Source organism: Lemur catta, chromosome 2, assembly GCF_020740605.2.
Source record: "Lemur catta isolate mLemCat1 chromosome 2, mLemCat1.pri, whole genome shotgun sequence".
NCBI lineage: Eukaryota > Metazoa > Chordata > Mammalia > Primates > Lemuridae > Lemur > Lemur catta.
The window spans coordinates 33137365-33163242 of NC_059129.1; the positions used below are offsets into that span (position 1 = coordinate 33137365).

General features: G+C 46.9%; 1 protein-coding gene across 2 annotated transcripts in view; it reads right to left on the reverse strand.

Moving 5' to 3' along the window:
• The window catches only part of CALN1 (calneuron 1), a 444631-nt gene that overhangs the window by 397934 nt on the left and 20819 nt on the right, over window positions 1–25878 (reverse strand). The window contains exon 1 of one of the 2 annotated variants that reach the window (XM_045543181.1): window positions 19171–19332. The exons of the other annotated variant lie outside the window; for it this stretch is intronic. Coding sequence (XP_045399137.1) covers window positions 19171–19293 — 123 coding nt within the window. The 5' untranslated portion in view covers window positions 19294–19332. Of the gene's footprint in view, window positions 1–19170; window positions 19333–25878 lie in introns of those variants that run through there. 2 annotated transcript variants of the gene reach the window in all.

Sequence of the window (25878 nt, forward strand, 5' to 3'; positions counted from 1 at the left end):
TGCTTTTTTGAAGGAGTTCATGTATAAATGGTATTATTGCTTTGACAGAATTTGTTTAGGAGAATTCACCAGGGAAGTTATCTGGCTCTGGAGTTTTCTTTATGGGAAGATTTTTAATTATAAATTTATTTTTTTTTTAATTGAAGTAGGACTATTCAGGTTATAGATTTATTTTTGAATGGGCTCTGGTGGTTTGTGTCTTTTAAGGAATTCATTCATTTCATCTAAGTTATCAAATTTATTGGCATAAAGTTATTCATAATATTCTATTTTTATTATTTTAATATATAGACTCTATAGTGATATCACCTCTCTCATTCCTGATCTTGGTAATTTGTGACTTCACGTTTTTTCCATGATTGATCTATTGGAGGTTTATCAACTTTATTGAACTTCCCAGTGAACTAGCTTTTGGTTTCATTGATTCACCTATTGTTTTTCTATTTTCTATTTTATTGATTTTTGTTCTGATCTTTATTATTTTATTCTTTCCTTTGGATTTATTTTCTGTTATTTTCCAGTTTCTTAAAAGTAGAAGATTATTTTACCAGTTTGAGATCTTTCTTTTTTTCTAATATGGATATTTCGTGCTACAAATTTTTCTTTAAGAACTGGTTTAGCTGCAACCAACAAATTTTGATGTGTTGCATTTTTATTTTCATTCAATTCAATATATTTTCCAGTTTCTCTTTTGAATTCTTCTTTGACTCATAGGTTATATAGGTAGAAGAACATTAGTTATTTCCCAAATGTTTTGGGAATTTTCTAAATATCTGCTGGCCAGAGAACATACCTTGTATGACTTGAATTCTTTTAAAGTTATAGCCACAATATGATCTATCCTGATAAAAAGAATGTGTATTCTGCTGTTGGTGGACGGAGTGTGCCACAAATTCTAATTATGCAAAGTTGAATGCTAGTGTTGTTCAAGTCAAGTTTGTGATAGTGTTGAAATCTCCAGCTATCAGTGTGGCTGTGGCTATTTCTCCTTAAAGTGCTATCGGTTTTCACTGGATGCATTTCGAAGCTGTGCTTTTCTGAGCTCCTCCTCCCTGGGCTGGTGCCTGGAAACTCTCATGAGGCCATAGTCGGGGCAGCCGCCTACTCACTTCACTGTCCCCTGCCTCTCGGGTTGCACTGTTCTTCCTCACCTTGTTGTAGTATCTTGAAAATCATTGTTTCATATACTTTTTCAGTTTCTGTTTTTGTTGGTATTTTTTTAGGTGAGAAGATGAACCCAATTTATGTTATTCCTTCTTGACCAGAAGCAGAAGATTCCTAAAAACCCATTTTTGAATTATTCGCAATTATATTTGAACAGCAGAGCAATCTCAGGGAAGGTAGGGAAGGATTTTTTTTTTTTTTTTTTTTTTTTTTGAGACACAGTCTCACTTTGTTGCCCGGGCTAGAGTGAGTGCCGTGGCGTCAGCCTAGCTCACAGCAACCTCAGACTCCTGGGCTTAAGCGATCCTACTGCCTCAGCCTCCTGAGTAGCTGGGACTACAGGCATGCGCCACCATGCCCGGCTAATTTTTTCTATATATATTTTTAGTTGGCCAGATAATTTTTTTATTTCTATTTTTAGTAGAGACGGGGGTCTTGCTCTTGCTCAGGCTGGTCTTGAACTCCTGACCTCGAGCGACCCACCCGCCTCAGCCTCCCAGAGGGCTGGGATTACAGGCGTGAGCCACCGCGCCCGGCCAGGAAAGGATTTGATTCAGACTGACTATCTACTTCTGTTATAACTCTGGGGAAAGCCGGTTCTAGACTTAAGAGTACCTAGGAAAGCTAATAATTTGATTCCTCTTCAAAATGGTTTTCTTTCTATATTTCTCAATGTTTATTTAGTGGGGAAAACGGGGACTTGCATTTATATTTTAGAATTAAATACCTCTCTACCTTCAATTACAGGTACTGAATGAAAAGAACACTGCAAACTTTTCGCTTTTGAATTATTATTAATTCATGTGTTTTGCCGTCCTACATAGTTGGTTAGAATTAGTAAATCTGAAAAATAGAGAAATACTGTAAATGAAATTGATTTTAAAGTCTTATTCAAAATATGATTTAAAACTAGTGTTTCCTACTCTTTTGGCCTATGGCAGAATCTATTAGGACTCACGATATATCTATGTGTTATATTCTCTTATATTTCCCAACCTCTCTTGCAGTTGGATTGGTGCCAGGTGACTAGCTCTGACCAATGAAATGTGTGCTGAAATAATATATACCACTTCCAGGTCAAAGCAATTAGAAGCTGGTGCATCCTGCCTTTCTCCTCCTCCACCATGTACCTGGGGGGCCCTTTCTTTCACCCCATAGTGTGGCCACAAGATGGGGGGGCGTGTCTCCATTTGTATCAGACTTCACAGGAGTGACACACAGATTTTATCTATTAAGCCACTAAGATTTTAGGCTACTATGACAGATTCTACCCTAATAAATGCAGATTATTCTTATTTTCTCTGATAATACAACAATTTTTAAAGGATGTATTGAAGGGTTAAATCTTAAATAAAGTATATCCAATTGATGACAATGATAACAGGCAACAGTTAGGGGTGCATACCACATGCCAGACATTAGGCCAAATGTGCTCTATGAATTATCTCAATTAATATAACAGATATGCCAGAAAAGTCACTCAACCTCTGTAAATAGCACCACACCGTACATTATGCTGTTTCAAAATTCCGACTGACTAAGGCACCCAGTTCCAGGCAATTATCAGTCACTCCCTGGTCACAGTATTGGTGACATAGACTAAGTTTCACCTTGAAAACACATTCACAAAATATTCAGCAAAGACAGGACACCACCAATGAGGAGTTTTCTTCACACTCCTTGAGGGCACTTCTTGTTTCAACGAGAGCAGGACCCATCGATATTTTATCGGTTATACAAGGTGCCGCTTATGGAAATCTATGTTAACGCTACCATGTTTCTCATTGTTTCAGAAATGTAGCATTCCCTCTGTCCGTCTGTTTACCTGTCTCTGTACCCATCCGTCCATCCCCTGAGCAGCTTTCCAGCCCATTTGTCTCTTCATATGACTCCGACACTAGGAAATGGGGGCTTCGGGGACCTGAAGACCACATGGCCACCTCCCAGGGGCATGAGAATATTTCTGAGACTGCCAGCATCGTGTGCAACTCTCTCTCCACTCACTCAGCCCTTCTTTCTGCTTCAGTTCACTGCAAGTCTCACCATGCAAGAAATCAAGTATGCCCGATGGTATATGCCACGGGGGTGGGGCGGGGGGAGTGCTATAAATAGGATATTTGTTATTGAAATATCGTATGTGAAAAACATCATAGATAGAAAGCTGGGAACCATATGCAAGTTGTTTTTATTAATTTTATACATCCTCCTACAGAGTCAGATAATCCAACAGTCAAAAGAAAAGAAGACCCCACGTGGGTCGCACAGCCCCCTGCCAGATGGTTATCAATTAAATGCCACAAATCAACAAATGCCAAGCTTCGGTGAGGACCAAAAGCAGACGCGGGGCCTATGAGAAGACACTGTAACACGCGGGAAGGGAAACATTGCCCTACAGTCTCAAGGAAAGAGTCTGTCCCTGAGAATGACATCCTAAGAAACAGAATCAAATTTTAGAAACCAAGTCCCTGGGGTCACCCTCAGGATGCAGGAAGGCACAGCCCTTGTGAGCCAGGGGCAGATGCTGCAGGCAGAGCACACACCAAGGTGCAGGGGAGGAGCAACCAGGGAGATGAGGAGAGGAAGGAAACATCCAGCAGCTGAATAAAAACTCACATCAGAGGCGATAAAGAGTAGATGTTGCACTGAAACAGAAACCAAAGCTTTGAATAGGACAAAAACTAGAAGAGTTCTCCCTGAATACAGAAGAAAAGGACAAAGACATGAACATATTGGGGGATTTGTATTAAATATTCGGGGCAAAGAATGGAGCAACAACCTAAGAATGATAGGTGTTCCCAAGAAATAACCAAAACTATAAAACAGAGGTCATGATTTTAAAAAAATAAGGATTTTTTCCCAACTGATTAAAGAATAAGTATGAAAATCAAAGTGGATCACAACTTTCTGGCAAAATAGATGAGACTCACACATAGATATGTGCTGGTAAAGTTTTTGAAATTGAAGCATGAGGGGGAAAAAAAATCACTGAAATGTGTAGGCGAAAAAACCCAAAGCAAAACAAGAGCAAAAACGCAAGCCTCTTGGAAGGACTCTAAGAGAAATCGAAGCTGCGAGCACTGGCGAAAAGCCCTTCCGCTGACTGGAGCGCTGCCCGCGGGCACTGCCCAGCCGTGACCCAGCCACGGCCGCGGCCACGGAGATCAGCAACAGAGAAACTTTCCTGTTGGCATCAGAGGTTTACGGGAGAGGAGGCATCTCCTTAATGATGAAAGATGATAAAGGGGCAAAAATGACAGCCATCGGGCAGGAGTAAAGAGAAACCCGTGCACATAGACATGTGACAAACACCTCTGGAGGGTCTGGGAGGCTTAAGTTCCCAAAGAATGAGTGACAGGTTGTCAGAAAAATGCTGGTTGGTGACTGTTCTTAGAACTGCATTTTTTAACTCAGGTCTGTTTTCAGTTAGAATGTGACCCTGGGAGAGCAGGACCTATGTGATACAGTCTTCGCTTATGTCCCCAGCAGCTGGCACAGATGGTCCTTATATAACTGCAAGTACGTGACCCCATCCTAACCCCCAGGGGATGTTCTGGGAAGGGGCGGAGTGCAGGAGTCTTTATACTGAGAAGGAGAAAAAGCTCTGGCTAAAAATTGGTTCCTGCCCAGTAGAGGGAAAAAACTCATGATTTTACATCTTGTTCCTAATCCATAGTGCAGCTAAGGGTAGGGGTGTACAGCAGTAGGCCTGCTGTCATATTATTGTCACGATAATCCCCCTTCCTTGTGCACAATTACATTCCTGGGTGTGATCTGGAGAAAGAAGGAGGTAAAATGCTTTATCCATTATGGGCAGGGGACATTTTTGCAGATTATGTTCCCTTTAATAAAGTAGTTTTCTTCCTTTACATGGACTTATACTAAACTGCCTCTTTGAATCCTCACTGTCTCTGGGAGGTGAGTGAGTGTTTGCGAGTGTGTGTGTGCTCGCGTGTGTGTTCTCTCCAACACCTACTCCCAGGATGTCAGAAGACCACAGAGAGAAAGAATGAAAAGTACATGTTGATGTCAATAAATGGTGCTTGAACAACTGGATATCCATACATAAAAAATGAACTAAAACAAAGGTAAGAAAGAAAGAGAAAAAATCTGAACCTAGACACAGAACTTATACCTTTCCTAAAAATTAATTCAAAGTGAGGCATAGTGGCGCATGCCTGTAGGCACAGCTTCTCAGGAGGCTGAGGCAGGAGGATCGCTTGAACCGAGAGTTTGAGGCTGCAGTGCGCTTTGATCGCACCTATAAACAGCCATAGCACTCCAGCCTGGGCAACACAGCAAGATCCAATCTCTAAAAGAAACAGAAAATGAATGAAACAAAAACCAAAAACCAAAATAGATCATAGACCTTAGACCTTAATGTAAAACATAAAACTGTAATACTTCTAGAAGAAAATATGGCAGAAAATCTAGATGACCTTGTATTTGGTAATGAGCTTTGAGATAAAACACAAAAAGCATGATCCATAAAAGAAAAAAACTGATATGTTAGACATTATTAAGATTAAAATTTCCTGCTCTACAAAAGACACTGTTAGGAGAATGAAAAGACAAACCACAGATCAGGAGAAAAATATGTGCAGAACACATAGCTGATAAAGGATTTGCAGTCAAAATATACAAAGAAGTCTTAAAACTCAACAATAAAAAACCAAACAACCCAATGGAAAAAAATGGGCTAAAGATTTGAACATACACCTCACCTAAGAAAAATGTACAGACAGCAAGTAAACTATGAAAAGATGCTCAACATCACTTTCCATAGGGAATTGCAAATTAAAACAGCAAGGTATCACTATATACATATTAAAATGGCTAAAAAAAAAGATAATACCAATTGCTAGCAAAAATGTGAAATAACAGGAACTGTTCTCCTTGCTGATGAGAATGCAAAATGGTACAGTCACCTTAGGAGACAGTTTGAAAGTTTCTTACAAAACTGAACATAATCTTATCACACAATCCAGCAATCATGCTCCTAGGTATTTACTCAACTAGTTTGAAAATATAAGTCCACACAAAACTCTTCACACAAATGTTTATAGCAGCTTTATTCACAATCACCAAAAACTGGAAGCTACAAAGATTGTCCTTCAGTAAGTGAATAAATAACAAGCAAACTGTAGTACATCTATAAAAAGGAATATTATTTAGTGATAAAAAGAAATGAGGTATCAAGCCAGGAAAAGACATGGATGGATCTTATATGTATATATTTAAGTGAAAGAAGCCAGTCCAAAAAGGCTACATACTCTATGGTTCCAATTAAGCAACATTCTGGAAAAGGCAAAACTATAGAGATCTAAAAAGATCGGAGGTTGCAAGGAGTTCAGGGAAAAGGGGGGAAGGTCGAATAGGTGAGGCACAGGGTGTTTTTCAGGGCAGTGAAACTATTCTGTATGGCACTGTGATTGTGGATACATGACAACATGTATTTGTCAAAACCCATTGAACTTAAGCACCAAGAGTGAATCTTAATGTATGCAAACTTTTAAAAATAATGTAGGTCAACAAAACCCAGAAAAGAATGCAAAATGTGACAAATCAATCTGTATTACACGTGGTACGAAACGGCCTCAGACCTCACCGAGGAGGGTAGGAGAAAAGTGCTGACTGAAGTAGCTTTGGGAATGAGCGGAGTCTGTAAAACTAAAGCTGACGGAACTACACACACATGCCTCAGCTGATAAGGTTGTCTCCCGCGGGCGTATGGATTAACAGTTCTGATATTACTACACATGTATACTAGACTTAATTAAGTAATTAGGTGGTGGATGGTAGGTGCAGGCTGCTCACTGTTGGAGTGGGAGTTTCCAGTAAGGAAGGCAAGGATGCTAGAATGTTCCATGTGGTATTAGACTAGAGCTTGAGACATCAGTATAAATCCCCCAGTAGCAACAAGCACACTGGTGCCCAGACCTTAGTTTCTAACACCATTCTCTAATAAAAGAAACAGTGAAGGAAACTGGGGCAGGAAGTATACAAGATGAGCTTGGGGCATCTCACAGTGCTAGAAAGGAAGTCGGGTGCTCAACACACAGGAGCCAACAGCTCCCCAGTGGTCAGGGATGCAACGATCTGAACAACAAAATAAAGTTGTATTCGATTATAGCCCAAAGCATAAAATAAATATCCATGAGTCCATACGTATGTCAATACATGATGGAATGAAGGATGGAAAGGAAGGAAGGAAATCTTCCTTACAAAAGAATTCCAAATAAGTCGGCAGGTCCTCTGCCCTCATGGAGCGGGGGCAGAGCTCCCCTTTCCTAAGTGTGGTCCGTGCAAGTGATTTCCTCCCGAAGAACACAGTGTGGAAAGAGCGGAAAGTTATACCTTAAGGTAGAGAAACCTGACAAACACTACCTCAGGCAGGTGATCAAGGTCAAAATCAACGGTGATAGTAGTGCTGATAGGACGTGTACTTCACCTCTGTCATTTTCCTCCCCCAAACCCATAACCGCAGTGTAACCATGAGAAAACCGTCAGCCACGTCCCAGTGGAGAGACACGCTACAGTACACCCAGCCTGTGCTCTTCAGAACTACCAAGGTCGTCAAAAATAAGAACAGTCTGAGAAACTGTCACAGCCAAGAGGAGCCTAAGGAGACATGACAACTAAATGTACTGTCACCAGGTACAGAAAGAAAAATACCACATGATCTCACTCGTGTGGAATCTAAAAAAGTTAAGCCTGGCGTGGTGGCTCACATCTGTAGTCCCAGCTATTCAGGAGGCTGAGGCAGGAGGATCAGGATCGCTTGAGCCCAGGAGTTGGAGGCTGCGGTGAGGTATGATCAGGCCACTGCACTCCAGCTTGGGAGACAGAGTGAGACCCTGTCTCGAAACGAAACAAAATAAAGCAAAAACAAAAATAAAAAATGACATAAAATACAGTAATTTATCTCCTATGAGTAGAGAGTAGAACAGTGGTTCCCAGGAGCTGGGGAGGGTGTTGGGGTACAAGGGCAGGGAGAGGTTAGTCAATGTGTGTAAAGTTACAGGTAGACAGGAAGAATAAGTCCTGGTGTGCTACTGCACAGAAAGGTGACTATAATTAACAATAATGTACTATATATTTCAAAATAGCCAGGAGAGAAGATTTTAAATGTTCTCACCATGAGAAAAATGAGAAATGTTTAAGGTGAGGGATATGTTAATTATGTTGATTTGATCCTTACACAATCTACACATGCATGGAAACATCACATTGTAATCCATAAATATGTACAATTATCATGTGTCAATTAAAAACAAAATAAAACTAAAATAAAGGGCATGTCCTCCCATCTCCCCGTAACACACATACCAGACTTATGCAAAATGCTAATGGGGGGTACTGGATGTTGGGTATGTGGGAACTCTCTGCACTACCTTCACAATTTTTCTGCAAATCCAAAACTGCTGTAAAAAAATTAAGTTCTTTTTTTAAATTTAGTCTCATATTACCTCCCCCATCTGAGGCCTCTCCCTAAAAGACAGACTTCCAAATGTGTAGGAGAGCAACGTGGCTCATATACTCCATGTGCTGATCCTAGGTACATGCAGCAAATACCTGTTGGTCTCCAGGGTGATGTGTCTTGTCACCTGGTCACAGGTGTCCTGCTGGCCTCCAACTCTGAAGTTTACAACTGGCGAGTTTGGCTCCTTCTAGCTGGTGCAGTGTTTTCGGGAGCGCTGGTGTCTGGCGGGACTGCTTGGCTTCCTCCTCCGCGCGGCTGTAGGTCCTGGGTCTCTGCCTTGCCCTCTGTCTAGGCCTGGCCCAGTTGGCTACGCCATCCTCTGTTCTGGGGACACCGTGGCATCTGGCTGTTCGCTCAGTGTCGCTGCTACACAGCGACTGAGTGAGACTCGGGGGCCCTGCCCCGTCCCACTCTCCACACGTTCTCTGGATGGGGAGGCAGCGTGTTGGGCAGGTGCTCTGCCTGGTGGGCACCAGGATCCCCAGTGAGGGGCGAGGCAGGAGTCCCTGTCCTTGGTGCCCACCCATACACCTCCTGGGGACAAAGCCCAGAGAGATGGAGGCAGGAGATCCTTCTAGTTCTCCTACCTCTTTGTCATCGTGTTCGCCCCCCCAAACTTTGGACCAGAAAAGGGATGGAAGTTTCTTCCCCTCTCCTATATCACATCCTCCTCCGTTCTGGCTCCACCCTCACAAGTAAGCCTTAAAGATTGTCAGAGCATCTTCTCTACACAAGGAAAAGAATTCAAAGATCTGAGTCTTCCCTGTTACACTTTAATTTTGCAAGTTTTCTCTGCGCAGGAAGCTTGGCTTTTAAGTCTAATGTTTCCCTAAGAAGTCAAATAACTGTTGTTCTGCTCTGGGGTAAAACGTTTCTTGACGTGAGCCCAGGTTGAAATCAGATATCAATTTAAAAGGAAAATTTACACATTTGTGCTAGTTTAGTATTTGCCAAAATATTATTGCCATGGCCTACGGCCAGAGTGCGTTGAGTTCTGTGGATTGGCCGGGTGGGAGAGGCAGTCAGAGGGAGAGAAGTTCTGCAGCAGGGGATTGAGTTTCCTAGACAGGGACACCTGCCCTGGGCAGCCCTGGAGAAAGTGTCACTGGCTCTGAGCTGTGGGACAGCAGAGCTACCCTAACCCGCCAGCCAGGGGCCCGAAGATAGAATCCGAGGGGTCCACGAATTTGGATGGGAGAGAATACACCTTTATTTTCATTAACCTCTAAATTAAATCTAGCATCTTCTTCAATTATGAATACAAGCCACAGGGCCCAGTGGAATTAACAATACCTGTGACTTGCCACTAATACTTCCTATCATGCTATAGCTTTCTCAATTATTTCCAAATGTTGTTTATGCTTACCACGACAGCACTTCAAAATTATGGTGGTTATTATACCCACTGCGAGATCTTACTATTTAATGCATCAGCAAGGAAGCATATGTATTATTCTATCACACGTTTGTTTTGTTTAATATTCTGATACTATACTTAAATATAATTGATTTCTGTTGTTGTCACCTCAAGTCTTCTATGTTATGCATTTACAGACATAATTCACAAGCCTCAGCGGACTGCCAAAGGGATCCATGCATCAAAAGTACCCTTGAAGTATTTTTTTCTGACCCTAAGAAGATTTCTTCATACATCATAATTTTTCCCTACGTTGAAATTCCCCAGTTATTCCCAAGCCTTTGGTAAAATCTGATTTATATACATCTGCTGTGTGTTAATGGAGTTGTGGAGAATTGAGAGAGGATGAATTCAAGGAAATTTCACCCGCCCCACTCACGACCCGACTCCAGAGGCTGGTCACTCGGCAGCTGCTGCGTGTTGGAAGCAGGTAGTGGTCCCAGCGTCCCAGCTGTCAACCCGAGGTGGGGCTGCAGAGGGCTGAGCCGGGGCTGGCCTGGCTAGGTTAGGATAACATGAAGAGACAAACACTCTTTGAACATAATAATGTTCAAAGGCATCCACAGGCTTCTCAGATCATCGGAAAGGTGTCTTGTCTTGACTTCCCCCAGAATCCTACCCTTTCATGTCTCCCAGCAGGAAACCAGAAGATCCGGAAAGAAGCACATTGCCAGGAGCAGGTAGTAAAAGGATCCAGGATGATGAAGAAGTGTGAAGCTTTAAAACATGGCCTCCAAATTCTTTGCCCATTTCCCATTGAGATGTGGCGTCTATGCCTCCACGCCCTGCATCTGGGAGGATTTGCACAGCTATGATCCCGAGATTATGGCAGAAGCTATGCTTATAAGGTTAAGTCATAAAAGGCCAACCAGGTTCCATCTGGCTCTCTTGGAAGTCTCATCTCTGGATGCTCTCTTTGAGGATGCTCTTCTTAGAACCCACATGCCAAGCTGTCAGAAGCACAAGCCACATGGAGAAGCCATATGTAGATGCTCCTGGCTGAGCTAGTTCTTCAGCCATCCCATCCCAGGCACCACACATGGAAGTGACCAAATCATTCCAGCCCCCAGCCATCTGTGTTTTTCCAACGGAGGTGCCAGACATCATGGAGCAGAGACAAGTACTGAATTCCTGACCCAGAGGCTCTGCGAGCACAAGATGGTGGTTGGTTTATGCTCCTGAGTTTGGGGTGGTTTATTACAAAGCAACAGTAACTAGACTAAGACAAGATAAGAGGTCTAGGAAGAAAAGGCTCCTTTCATGGTCACGTGGATCATGGGTGGAGAACTGGACTTTGTTCCAAGAGGAGAGCCTGGGGGAGGGGCTGCTTGTGTCTCCAGTGTCCTTTGGGCTCTGTGATGAGCAGGAAGGACTTGCACCTGGGGCAGTGCTGCTCCACGAGGTCTCCTGCTGACAGCAGCCTATTTAGGGCATGGACGCCATTGACTCATCCCTCTCCCCGCCCCACTTTCTCAATAGGAACAAAATGATCAAGTCAAAATTTGGTACAAACTAGGAGTGTGTTAGATGAATCTAATCTATCTCAATGATTCTAAATTTTTTCATAAAAGGGCTTCTGATGATAGAAAATTGTGGGATCATAGCCCAAAATAGCCCAGCCACAAGCAAGAAACCACCTTCAAAGTCTAACTTTTTTGCCTTAAAATCTATTAATAGCATTCCACACAATGACGTATCAAGTTTTGTTTTAATAGTACAACGTCTTAAATTAGCTGTCACAAGGTGAAATGGACATTGCATGAACATGTATCTCGTTCACCCTGCAATGTCAGCTACACTCTGTCACATTGCTGAGCGCTCTTCCCCCCCCCACCCCCATGCAGGTGCCAGAAGGACAAGCTTATGAAATCCTGGAAAGAAACCAGGTGCCCAGGGGCCAGTCGATGGCCTTACCGACCACGGAGCACTTTCAAAGTCATACTTATTAACATCGATATCATGACCAGCGAGGGGGCACTGACGAGGGAGGTTAATCATCAACCAATGAATCATTGATGTTAATCATCAATTTTTGGCATGTTTTATTAGAAGAATCACAAAGGAAATAAGTGGATCGTGGGTGAAAGGAGGACTTCCAAGAGATTGGGTCAGAGAATCTCTAGGAGGGTAAAAGAGTGACCAAAATTTCTTAGCTAAGATCATTTGTAATATTTTCTGCAGAGTCCAGGATTTACACTTTGGCTATGCCTATAGAAGTTTTTCTTCACGAAGACTGCGCTCTTGACCCTACGCCCCTCACTCCCTCAGGGACACAACTCTATTAACTCTGGGCTTCCAGTGCGTCCTCTCTGCTGCCTCCTTCCCTCCCACTCCCGTGTCCCCTGTCCTCAAAAGTCCTTCCCTTGGGTGAATTGGTACAGTAATTCTGGAAAGCAATTTGGCAAAATCTAGCAAAAGAAAAAAATATACATTTTTTGACCCAGATGTTTCACTTCTAGAAAATTTGTCTTTACATATGCTTGCACACATGCACAAGGATGAAAGTTGCTGCTCTGTTTGCAAGAGCAAAACCAGAGAGCAACCTAAACAGACATCAGTAGAGGACTTGTTAAACAAATCACAGTGCAATAGAAAACGATGTTGGTAATAAATTGATAATAAATGGAGTTGAGTGAAAATAAAAAGTTCAGAGCAATGTGATCACATTAATAATAATGAACTGTGCATATTTGGGTGTATTTATTTATTCTAACTGTATTGCACAACATCAGAGGGTACCATTTGCATTCTATTCTTGTTTTATATGTAAATGAATGGTGTACTCTGGAGCTGTATACCTGCGTCTGTTTGTGTGTGTGTGTGTGTTTGTATGTGTGTGTGTCTGTTGACATACTCCCGGGCACACCTTGAGCTTGTATGTATCCTAGCACATAAACTCTATAATGAGGACTAATCCCTCTTCCCCATGAGCCTGTAAACTGTGTGAGGAAAGGGATTATTCATTTCTTTATCCCCAACACCCAGCCAGAGCCTAGGCACCAATAAATGGTACTTGAATGAATAAGGGTGTAATATTCACTGGGCCCAGAATATGCCGGTTGTCTATTATTTTACATTGATCTGAGAACTAGGCACATTCCAGAAGAGGACATAAACACTTAGTAAGTGGTTTCTAGGCTTCTACACACACACAGTCTCACTTACCCCCAGTATTCCAGGCTCAAATTGCACTTGGAAAAGCTGAATTAAACAAAGATAAATCATTTTCTTTGGTGCAGGGCACCTCTAAGATTTTAACATGCCTTGATATTCTCCAAGAGGTAGATACAGTATGGAGCATCATTTGAATTTACTGACCATGAAACACCTTTAGAGGAGTATTTATTTACACTGATGTTCTGGGGATCATTAATCTGTAATACGCCGCATTGAAAGAACCACAAAGGAAGTGAATGGATCCTGTGGGAAAGGAAGATTCCCAAGAGATTGGGTCAGAAATCTCCAGAAGGGTGAAAGAGTGATTCAAAGTTTCTTAGCTACGATTATTTGAAATTCCAGTTAGGTGGCTGAAACCAAGAAGGAAGGGAAAGAGACGAGATTTGGCTGATGGACCAGGTGAGCGGAGTGCGCCTGCTGGGCTTGCTTGGTGGCAGCCAAGTCCCTCCCCACTGGGGCTTCTGAGAACCTGGCAAGGCTGTCAGTGAAGGAGCCCAGAGAGCAGATCTCCAGGTTCCACCCAGAAAACTTCTGATTTAGCAGGTAGCGCCTGCAAACATTTTTTTTTAACTCACCGGATAAATTCTGATGATGAGCTAAGCTTCGAGCTGGCCACTGCCTGGCCTTGTAGGCTCAGAATCTGGTCATCGCTGACTGACGGGGGCTGAGGCTGCATTGCCTGACGTGAGGGAGAGAAGGAAATGAAAGGTGCAGAAATAGAGCAAGTTAGGCAACTCTTTCAAGAAGTTTGAAGAAAATAACGTAACTTTTAAAAAAAAATGTGAATGACATCAGAACAAATGTTTATGCCTAGGGGAAGAAAAAGAGCTTGGGGATTAGGATGGAGAGGGTATAATTGATGGAATAAGGTCCCTGAAGAGAGTGTGGCTGGGAATAGATGTCTGAGCACATGTGGCAGGTGGTCCTTGGACTGGTGGAGGGACTGACGGGCAGGGAGGGGCAAAGATGGATGCGGATGCAGAAAAGGTGACAGAAGGGTGGCCAGGGAGCTGAAGACGTATCTGCCTGGAGTCTTTTTTTTTATTTGTGACTGAGGAAGGGACAGCATGCTTAGAAGACTGAGTCAGGTCTAAGCAGCCGTGGAGCCCTGACCACTACTGAACCCCACTGGGGACCGCGTGGGGCAGAAGGTTACGAGCATGGAGGGTCATCTATCCATGTCCCATGCCCGTGCAGAATTTTCTCTTGGAGCACTCCACATCGTGAAGTAGGAGAAGCAACGGAAAACATCCGCCGAGAAGGTTCTGCAGAGAGGAGCGTTGCAGTGCGAGCTCTCAGAGGGGCCACCTTGTAGAGAATGAAAAGATCAAGGTGGAAGCCATAGGAGTGAAAGAGTGGAAAGAAAGTCGCTGGTGTTGAAGTTGAGATGACACAAGGTAAGAAAGTTGCCTGGTCACCCCTGTGCTCCCCTGTCTCCCGGGTATGACACCACAACTCGGGGTGGATGCACGAGCGCACGAGCTGGGGAGGTATGGCAGCAGCGTGGGGTGAGGAGGAGGAAGCAGGTGAGGAACAAGGCGAGGTAGGAGGTGGATTTGCTCCTCAGTGGAGAGAGGTCTTTACACAACGGTAAGGAGCCATGGCGTGCAGGTCTACCAGTAGCCCCTTCAAATGGAGGGTCTCACTGCTCCCCTCAGGGGTCCCGGAGGGCCTCCTCATCCTCCCCCCACACACATGCACCCCCTTTTCCAACCAAAGTGCATCCTCTTTGTACTGGCATTCCCCGTAAGACTTATTTTAGAAAAGATTTTGCAAGCAAAAAAACTGGACACCACCAATTCGGCCCAACCCTCCCACGGCAGGCCAAGGACGAAACCAAGACCGCACGGTGAGCTGGTGGGGGACCCGATGCCGCCGCGTCCTGCTGGGCGCCACGTGGAACACGCGCTCCCCTAGGACGCAGCGCCTGCAGTCAGCGCGCAGCGCGGAAACATCCCGCTAGGGCTGGTGAGTCCCGTACGGCGGCGGCCGGCAGAGCGGAGCACCGCGGGGAGGAAGGAGCACGGGCCAGAGTGGAGCCGTGGACGTCCCTGGACACCTGATAGGGACAGGGACAAGAGCCTGAGGAGGATAAATAAAGATAGGCAGGGAAGGGAGGGAGGCCGGCTCAGCAGCCACGCAATGAAAGTTGAGTTTCTGCAGCCGCTTGCTGTGCGGGACCTTAAGCCACGGAGGAGTGAATGGGTCCTGTTTATGTAGAGACTCTTTTTATAAGCTGTTCAGAACAGGGGTGGGAGGGAGAAGTAGAGAGAGAAAAATTCCCTTTGAATTTCCATTGCTTTCAGAGTCAGCAATTTAATGAGTCATGCATTCTAAATCCTTGCTTTGTCTACACGTTTTCATTTCAATATACTAAAAAACACTTTGTTTGGAACAGTGCTTATTTTTAGATCATATATCAATAGGGCACATCCATTTCTCCCCACATGAGAAAAGCTTCCTTTGGACTGGGCTGGGTGGCACCACAGTAGTAGGGCTGTTTACTTAGCTGCCGTTTGTTGAAGCCACCTGGGCATCTCTCCATTCCCTGGAGACTCTTCTAGGTGGCATCGTGTCGGCCCCACTGGCCATCCATGAGTCAGCTCCAGACCTGGTCCAAGCAGCCCAGATCCCATAGTTTGGACAAAAGGAGAGGGACCTGTTTCCGGCCTCCCGGCCAGGGAACCAGCACTGTGACAGGCTAGGGACAGCCCAGGTCTTCATGGCTTTGCTCGCTTGTGGGACTCCTCAGGGAAAGGAGTAGAAGAGAAGGAAGTCCCCATTGACAGGTCACCTCCTCCAGATACACTGTGACAAAGCCTGGCCACACCTTAGCAAAGACAGGACCGGACAGTCTGGGACTTCTGCCGTGACCGAGGCTGACAAGTGGGAGGAGAACGGTTGGGAGGAAGGCTGGCGGCAGGGAGTGTGGTGTCCTGCCTCTCCTGTCACTGTTCTCTGCATAAGGTCTCTCTCTCCACACTCCTCTGCAGTGTCCTCAAGCCAGCTCTGTCGCCGCTGCTGCTTTTGTTCCACCAGTGACAGTTCACTGACCTGGGTCTTATGGGACCACCTTCTTAAAGGCTCCAACGTAGAGCCTTGATAGCAAACACCTTACTAGCGCTTCAGGCAGTGCCAGCCAACTTCAAGAATGGGATATAAAACCAGTGTCTCCAGGAACCAGGATGAGGAGGCGCCCCACTTCCTGGTCATCGCCTCTCCCCCTTGCCATCCACCTATGTATCGAGGCAGCAGCCAGATTCCTGCACCTGGCCCTCCTCCCCTGCACACTGTTGCCTTGGTCAGGAGAGGGTGGCCATGAGCTGGCTTCCCGGGGCGTTTGGATTTGAGAGCAGGCTGATGCCCCATGGAGGCTGGCTGCCAGCTGGGCAGTTATTTGACAGTGCTCATTTCCATATGGATGAGAAACCAGAGAGATGAAGCTTTCTCGGGTTTTCTACAACCCTCTAGGCCCTCCTTCCACCCTCCCCTGGGGCCCTGCTGCATCTCTGTGCACGAGACCCCCTCTGCCCACCTCCCCCGAAGTCTTCCTGGCACGTTTCCCTTCTCACTTCCGAAAGTCCTGCTGCACTTCTGTCGCTCACAGCCACAGGGCTCTAGGTGGCCATAAAGTCGCCTGGAGAGGGAAGATAGGACACTCCAAGGGGACTCTGCCTGCTGTCTAAGTTTGCCTGCCCCGCCCGTGCCACACGGCCACTCAGGCTACTGTAGCAGGTAAGTGGTGGCAGCTCTTTGAGGCTTTGGGTCTGAGGCGCTCTGCAGGTAACCCCAATACCCATAGACACCCAGGCTGTGCTTTACCTGAAGGAAGGTCCCAGCCAAAGAACTGAAGGGCAGAGGCCATGCACGCCGACAGGCCTCACCACTGGGGCCCGGGTGGGAACACGCTCCCGAGGGTCTAAGTTCCCTCCCTCTCCCTCCGCGTCCAACTCCCCGGTGCTGAGACACTGCCCACAGAACCCCCTCTGTGGCCCCATCTCATCCTTCTGCTTTACAGCTGTCTCTGTCTGCTTGCTGCACAAAAAAAAAAAAAAAAAAAAAAAAAAACAATCTTTGAGAAATGTGTGGGCATGTCCCCAAGGAAGGAATAAGCAAAAGTGTGCTGTGTGTGTTCACGCGTGTGCACAAACGTGTGATGGGAACACAGGCCAGCAGGCCTAGAGACCCTCAGCCCTGGGGGCAGGAAGAGTTCATGTTCACCCCCAGAGGAGAAGCTGATGCCTTAGGAGAAGCAGACTGAGCCACCACTGCCCCCAGGGACAGGTGAAACTAAACTGCCTCACTCATGCTGCTAACAGCTCTGGCCAAAAAATTCGAAATCCCCAAAACACAGGCACAAATGGGGAAACGTTTTTAATGTGGGAGTCTGCCAAGCCAAAAGGGTCTTCTTTGTCTGTTTGCTGTAGGATATCTTCATCTCTACGAAGACAGACAAATGCCCTTTTCCTCTGTGGCATCAGCCATGCCTGCCATTTGCCATGGCCCCCGTGGGGCTTGCAGAACCGTGTCTCTACCCCGGTCCTTACCTCCTTCCCTCAACACGCCCCCACCCCCTTGCCAGGGGGACTGCCCGGCACCCCAACACTTGTCCCAGGCTGGGAGAGTCCAGCCAGGAATTCCACCCTTGGGCTGGACCATGCCTGCTGGGGGGTCCTCTCCTGAATGGATGAGCTGGGATGGGGGCCCCTCCCAGGACGCCCCCTGACCCCTGGCCAGCCTTCCTGAGCAGTACCTCGCCCTGAGCCCGCCCTGCAGTGTATGTCATTTCCAGCTGCACGTTGTCTGTTTCTAGACCTTTCCTCAGAGTCGATAAGAAGGGCTCACCCTACAGGTCAGCATGCCCTTGGCCAGGAGGCTTGTCAGCTCCTACCCTTGGCTTCCCAAACAGTTGTGCTGGAGAAGGTTCTGGATGGTGTCTTGTAGCGTCCTGTGCCTGGCTCTGCAGTCTATCCCCCCCAACTTCTGGTAGACATTGCTGAAAATTAGGAGCTATAGTCCCCGAAAACACTTCCCCTTCCTTTTGTCCCTCATAAGCCTAACTCTAAACTCATTGCCCCCACCACAAACACTTTGAGCTGCTGCCGGGAGCTGGTGGCAGAGAGGGCTGAAGGTCCCCCTCTGCGCAGCCGTGGGGGACAATTTCAGAACATACCCTCTTGCAGGACTCACCACACACCAGCTCCTTGGTACCAGCATCACACAGAGCAAAAGTTCCTTCCAACCAAACCCCAGAGATGAGATTCCTCTTGAGCTCTTACAGTCATGAGTGTCTCCAGGGGACAGAAAAAGAGCAAGATCAAAACCCCAGGAGAGCCTGTGGCTGGGCAGTGTGAAACCCTCCCGCGGGCCTGCCCTCCTGGTCCCTAAGCGGGCAGAGGCCGGACGGCCCAGCGGTCAGAACACGTGCGGGATTCAGAGACTCGGGTAGGAGTCCTGCGTTGGCCTTTGCTGTGTGATCTGGGGCAAGTTGCTTCCTGTTTGTCCTTATTTTCTCCTGTGAAAGTGAGGTTAATAACACCCTTATGGGCTTATTGGAGGATTCATTGAAATTATCTATACGAAGTTCCCATTTCCTTGCTGCTCTAAGTCCAAACCCTGTAAGTTGCATCTGTTGTTATTAATATTTCTAGCAAAAGCACCCCCCTCCCCGCCGATCAGTTCCTGATAGAGTCAGTTTGCAAACCCATCCCCGCGCCCCGTCCGCACATCTCAAATGTAATCGATGGAAACCTAACAGGCTGAAGAAACAGGATAAAATCTCTGTGCCCGGCTGGGACTGCTCCGCCCCCGGGAGCACTTCCCAGGTGCACTGTCCACGGATCCTGCTCTCCTCCCCGGAAGCTCCCAGACCCCGCGCCACCCCCCACCTGAGGGCTGCAAAGCAACCTCGGTCCTGGGGTTCGGGGGAGACTTGCCAGCTGGGGAAGTCGGGGGCCTGGCTCCTCCGCGGCTCCTCTCCCCCTCGGGGGGCTCCTCGGGCCCCCTTTTCCTCATGCTCAGGCTTCCCCTCTCCGGGTTGCTCGGGCAGCCGCATCGGGGGTCCAGGGCGATGGTCTCAGAGAGATTTGGGAGCACATCAAAGGAACGTCAGCGAAGACACTGAGACTCTGCAAGGAGTTGACAGAAACTTACTGCCTGCGCAGCGCTGGGCGATTTTCTCAGTCAGTCGCCTGAATAATTCACACCCTCCCTTCCGTGTTTACACAGGACAATGGTAGAAACACGATCCTGGCACAAGAAATATAATTACAATTGTGACATGTTTAGTTATTAATAAGGCCTCAATGTCACCAGAGGGCATCACACAACAACCCAATAATGTGCCTTTGGAACCAACCCTGATATTTACAGGTAATTTTCCGTCCGCGCTCCCAGGGGCTTTGCCGGGTGCGAGCGAGCGGGGAGCCGCGGCAGCCAGCGGGTTGCAGCTTGCGCGGAAGCCCGGCCCCTCCCCAGCGTCATCGGCACTAGGACAGCCACAGAAACAAAGTGGGGTGCAGAGTTGGAAAGTGCCATCTTACGGAGAGGACTCTTGCTGTCACAAGCCCAGATCAGTGTCATCCTAACTTCCTGAAAGCAGGGAACGTCTGAGAACAGCTCCAGTCCAGACCTGTGGCCCATGCAGGTAGGATCTCTGGGTCTGCTGGATGTCACCAAGTGACAACTTCCTTCTGTCTCCCCCTGACCTCGGGCTGCCCCCTACTTGCCCCTTACAGCTCAGCTCAGGTGGCACCTCCTCTGAAAAGCCGTCCTGGCCCTGGCCCTCTTCCTTGGCAGGGTCAAGACACCCCTCATCTCTGCCCACTTCTGTTGTTTGTCCACAGTCTCTGTCCCCACCCCCAGCGCTGCCTTGAGGCAAACTCCAGACAGAGGGTGATTCACGTACACACTGCGCGCGTTCAGGTTCAGGCAGGGACAACCTTAAAATAATTGGTGCTCAATAAACATTTATTGAACTAACATTTAGTCAACATTAGCTCTCTTTGGTTCCATATTGCAGTTAAAAATAATAATAATAATAAATCAAAGACTCTCCCGAGATGTGAGGTTCAGGGCGTGTAGCAGGAAGAACCTTGGTGACGACACACAGGAGGCCCGGGTCACCGCAGATGAGTCTCCTCCGAGAAAGCTGGGTGTCTGCACCCTGCGGCGGGAGGTGGCATCTCTCAGCAACGGGCGATGAATCTCCAGCTCTCGCTGCTGAACCCCCAGCGGGGCATCCAGGGACGCGTCCCCGCGCGGTCTGCAGCCCACGGTCACGCTCCTGGCGACAGGTGCCCGTCCACGCCTGGGAAGGGGTCAGCCCACGGCGGATGGGGCTCCGACAGTGACGTTAGCGAGCGGGAAGCCTGCAGCCTGCAGCCGTGTGCGAACGTCGTAGTGTTGTAGATGCGGACACACAGCCCCGCTGAATGTCTAGGCCCGGCCCGAGGCCCTCAGCCGCTGGAATGACGGAGTTAAATGACCGCACAGACACTGCCCGGGGGCTTTGTGACTTCCACCTGGACCAGAAACCCCCCTGGCCCAGCTCAGGGCTGGGCCGAATGGCGTCTGGGCACCCCTGACCTAAGGTCTCTGGTTCCCTGCGGGTTCTGGGATGGAGTTGGTCCCTCCCGCAAAGGAAGGGCTCTATCTCCTGTCATTGGGCTGGATCCTCCCACGGGCTGGGGCCGCAGGAACACCCGGCAGAGAGGAGGCTTCTCAAAGCCAGAAGCCGTGTCTCGCCGCACAGCCACACATCCGTGCGACGCCACTCGGCCTCAGACACACCCCCAGCAGCGCTGGTCTGCAGACACACGCTCACAGACCGGTTTTGAAACATTCATAGCTTACGTGTGACCTCAGCCCCCCTCGCTCACCCCCCGCACCCGTACTGCTCCCGCACAGCTGCACACAGCTGCACACCCTGTCCCCCGCAGCACGGCACCTGCACACCGCTCGCTTACACGCCCCGTGACTCACGTTCACACGCCGCAGCACCCACTTCCCCACACGCGCTGCACACCCCGAAACTCTCTGAGTCTTCTCTAGTTATCTCGGTAAGCTAAACAGGAGAAACAAGTTTCCTGTGTCATTACAGTAGAAATGCAAAAAAAAAAAAAGTGACATTTTATTTTCAGATATGCTTTTAGTTGCCATGGCAGTCCCAGCACCGTGAAAGTTGCGATTGGTGGCAAATGTAGATTTCAAAAGAGAATAATTTGCTCCCCATATGTGGAAACTTCTGACTGTGTCACATCCCCTCCCTCATCAGGCAGAATGGACACCAGGGCAGGGACCCAGTGCTACCTGGCTGCCAAGCTGGCCACCAGAACTGCCAGGAGCTCCTGGCAAGGCTGTCCAAGCTGATGGTCACAGGGCTTCAGAGCCCAATCCACTTAATGACTTGGAACTGCCCACAGCTCTGCAGGGCCGTGGCACTGGCGGTGGCAGCTCCCATGAGGAATAGTCGCCCCTGCTGCTCAGCTAGCCTCTGGTGCCCTCACTGCGGCATGCACCACGGCCAGGGAAACACAGAGCCGGGGACCAAAAGTGGCCTTGCTGCCCCCAGGCAGAAGCCATCTCCCCAGAGCCCCCTACCCCAGTCACGGCTGCCTGACGCACTGATGGGGGCAGCCAAGGGCCCTTCACAGCCACCCGCGGCCAACTACGAGGCTCCTACGTTGGCACCTGGACAGAAGACAGACCTGTGCCACCCCCAGTGAGCCAGAAGCTTCTCAAAGGCAGGAGCCTCCTGAGTCCTCGGTGGCCTTAGGACATTGGGACAACAGCATACACCTGCTGAAGATGACTCTTTGGCTCCAAATGAACTGGTTCCCTCATTTCCTGATGAGACTCCTCGGGGCAATTCATTTCCAGAATTTGTCCTCTAGGTCCCTGTGCCAGTTGTCTTTATTACAATCATCTGAAAGGTCAGCTGGGAGTTGCTGGTGTTTGAGCCCAAGCCTTGAGGTTGGAGTTTGGGCTGATTCCTGGACCCACAATGCTGTCCTCCTCAGCTTCTCCTTGCAGCAGGTGACCCACTCACTCCCTTCAGCATCTAAACTGTTCCTTGGACATAGCCAGTCGCACTTTTAGGGCCCAGACCAGCGGGAGGCGCCCTGGACTACTCAAAAAGTGATGCTACCTTGGGTGCGCTCTTTGGGTGCCCCATCAGCTCCATCACTTTTGCCAACCCGTAATATGCAGAGATTGGTGTAGCTGTGTGGTTAAGAACATGGCTAATCAAATCGGACCCTGCAGTTCAAACCCTGGCTCTGCCACCTAAGGGCTGTGTGACTTTGGACAAATATTTAACCTCTCTGGACTCCAGTTCCCTCATGTGCAAAATGGGCCTGATAATAGCAGCACCTACTTTTAGGGTCATTGTGAAGTGTTTGGCACAGAATGAGTGCCATGTACGCCAGCTGCCATTCTCCGCTCCTTCCTTGTGCACCTGGTGGGCAGTGCTGAGCACCCCTCTGCCCGGGTGGGTGCTGGGCTGAGTGTGGGAGGGGTGGGAAGGGCAGAAGCAGCCTCGCAGAGCTCAGAACCGACCTGTGGGCTCAGACACGAGCGCAGGGAACAGAGAAGAGGCTGCCCCGGCTCCTCTAGTCTGAAGGGTCAGTTTGTCCTGAGGGTATGCGAGGGGGAGGTTTTGATTGTCCCCTTCTGTGCCACCACGTATGTTCTTAGATGGGTCCCAGTGCCTGCCCCTGAGGGAGGGAGACAGAGATACAGCCTGAGTGAACTGATCAACCTGGTCATCTCACCATCCGGGGCCCTCAGCAACCACTCAGGTGCACGGGTCACAGGCAGACCCAGCGCGCCGACATCCTCCATGGATTTGGTCCCTTTTGGAGTGTCTAAAATTACAATTACTGGGTGCACGGTATAGCTGAAAATCTATTGTTTATGAACGGAGACTATGAGCCTGCACTGTCGGCAGGTAAAAACAATCATAAGTATGGGTTATGTGGTTTTATTTAACCTCTGGGAACCCCAAGGAACAGTGCATCCCAGACTCAAGCTAGAAGACCCGGTTCAAATGATCACTAAGAAATGGTCCCTCTCTTCCGACCATGTTGGGCATCAGGTTATATTTCTGTGTCTTGTGGCCCCTGCTGGATTTTACATTACTGAGGACCATATTATAATCCTAACTGTATCCTCTGTAATGTTTGACAATGGTTTTGCATATGGGTCTTTCCTCTAAATCCCTCCACAGATATGCTATCAAAAATTCGATCCATGAGTAAAATGCATTTTTGCTACAACTGAATATAATCCTATTCTGAAGCTATCTCTTGGACAAAATGCTGCGTGGAGTGGGTCACGCCCATAGCAGTCAGTGGGGTGCAGCATGGTGAGAGCAGGAGGACGGAGGCAGAGCGTGAGCTCCAGCCTGCCCCAAAGCCAAGCCCTGCATTTACTAGAACATGTGAGCCCTGGAGCGCCTAAGCATGCGGAGAGGTTGTCAAAGAAGGAAACAAAACACTCTGCTCAAGTGCTGATCAACAGCGCAGTCTCATCACACTTGTGTTTACTGACTCCGCACAGGTGACGTTCACTGTCATTTTAAATATTTTAATGCTAAGGAGCATGTATTCAAAAGCACAAATAAAAGGTAACCAAAAATCCAAAACTGCTGGTCTAAAATGCAGGAAATGTCCATTGAGCTCCTGAAAGTTGCAAAAGCACATGCTAAATCCTTAAATGTGATGCAAAAATGAAACTTTGTTTTCTCCCTATCTCTGTCCAAAACCAATGAGATATCATGTAAATAAAATATAGAGCCAGGCAAAGCCAAAATTCTAAGCACATGTCTAAAAACTGGAACTAGTTCCTCAAAAGCACCTGCATACAGTTCTGTGAGTACCACTTCCCAGAAGCCCTAATGTCATTCACATCCCGGCTCAGATGCACATGAGCAAAATATCCTAAACCCTGGTCCTCAACATGGAACCAACAACTACAGATGGCTCATGACAGTTAAATTATAGTTGGAAACCATAATAAAATAGGAAACGATGGATACTTTCTTAACATAAATACAGCCCCCCCCCACATCAGCTCAAAAGCCAGCACCCAGCTTCATACTTTCAAGGACGTATCAGAGACTTTGCTGCTAAAATCAGGAAAAAGACAAGGATGTCCCCTATAACTGCTACTATTAACACTGTATTGTGGGCATTGACCAATGTGGTTAGACAAGCAAGTAGAGGCATATGACAAGAAAGGAAGAAACAAAATAAAACTATCTCTCCTTGAAGACAATATGATTAAATGTCTAAAAAACCTCAAAGAATCCATGAAAAACCTACTACAAATAATAAGAGAATTTAGTGAAGTAGTAGGATATAGGATTGACATATAGAACTTAGTAGAGTTCATATATAGAAACAATACTGAGTTAAAAGAAATAATGTATGAGTAAACCCTATTTGCCACAGCAAAAATAAATAAATTAGAAGTTTAGCATATTTTAACAATGATATCAAAAGGAAAAATTAAAGCAATTCCTAAAAATAGAAAATAAACTAAAATATGCAAACACAATTGTATTGCAGGTTGATAACCACAGAGAGAAGAATTTTTTTCAAGTTACTTTAAAACATAATATTTTGACAGTACTTTCCAAGTGAGACATATCCTAAGGACAAAAAGAACCACAGAGAAATCATAAATAAGAGATTCATGTAATGTCTCTAGGAACCAAGATTTTCTGTTAGAGAAAAGAACTATAAATATAAAAAGCTTAAGGTTAAGTAAAAGCCTTGAAATCTAGTTTGAATAAAAATATCAGTGTAAACTCATCATATATTTTTCTCTTTTTGAAAAATCTGTATGTCCCAGTTCGGTCACTGAAAGCCTTCAAGGTAATAAAACTCAGTAGCAATGAGCACCACTAGCACCCAAACTGTGGTCGCTAAATACCATTTCCAGCTGTAAGTAATCAGTTCCACAGGAGGAAATGCAAACAGTCAGCCTGGGACTTCTGGTCAGGCCTAAAGGCATGTGAGCTCTCACTGGTGTCAAATGATACAGGAACCGACTTAAAGACATGTCCAATGGCCAAATATGGTACAGCTCATTATTCTGAAAATAATATCAATGTAATTGCTAAGGGATCAACTAATTAGTCTCTGAAAAAAATGATAACCAAAGGGAAAGAATCAATTACCCTGCCTTTTCTATATAGACTGTATTATAGGGCAACCAAATAGTTGAGGAGGCAAAGTTCTTCTTTAGAAGAAATCACAACTAATAAATTAGTAAGGAATGAAAGAATTAGAACATCACCATTTTGCCACCCCTAATGACATAATGGATCCAGGCAACGATGGTTAGACATTGTTGCAGCAACTGTTCTCAGACTGGGTGTCTCTGTGCAGTGATGTGTCAGAATCAGTTGCAAGGTAAGTGCCAAGGAAGTTGCTACTAATAATAGCAACCAAATGTAAAAGGAAGTACGTTGTGATCTGATTTCATGTACAAGGATATTAACCAGGGAGTCTTCCGCTGAATAGAAGGAAAGAAGGAAACACCTGCTGCCGCGCCTTGGTCCTCAAAGGCTACGCACAGCCATCAAGCGCCTCCTTCTCGTGGGCCCAGCAGGACATGGGGCTTGATAAAGGTA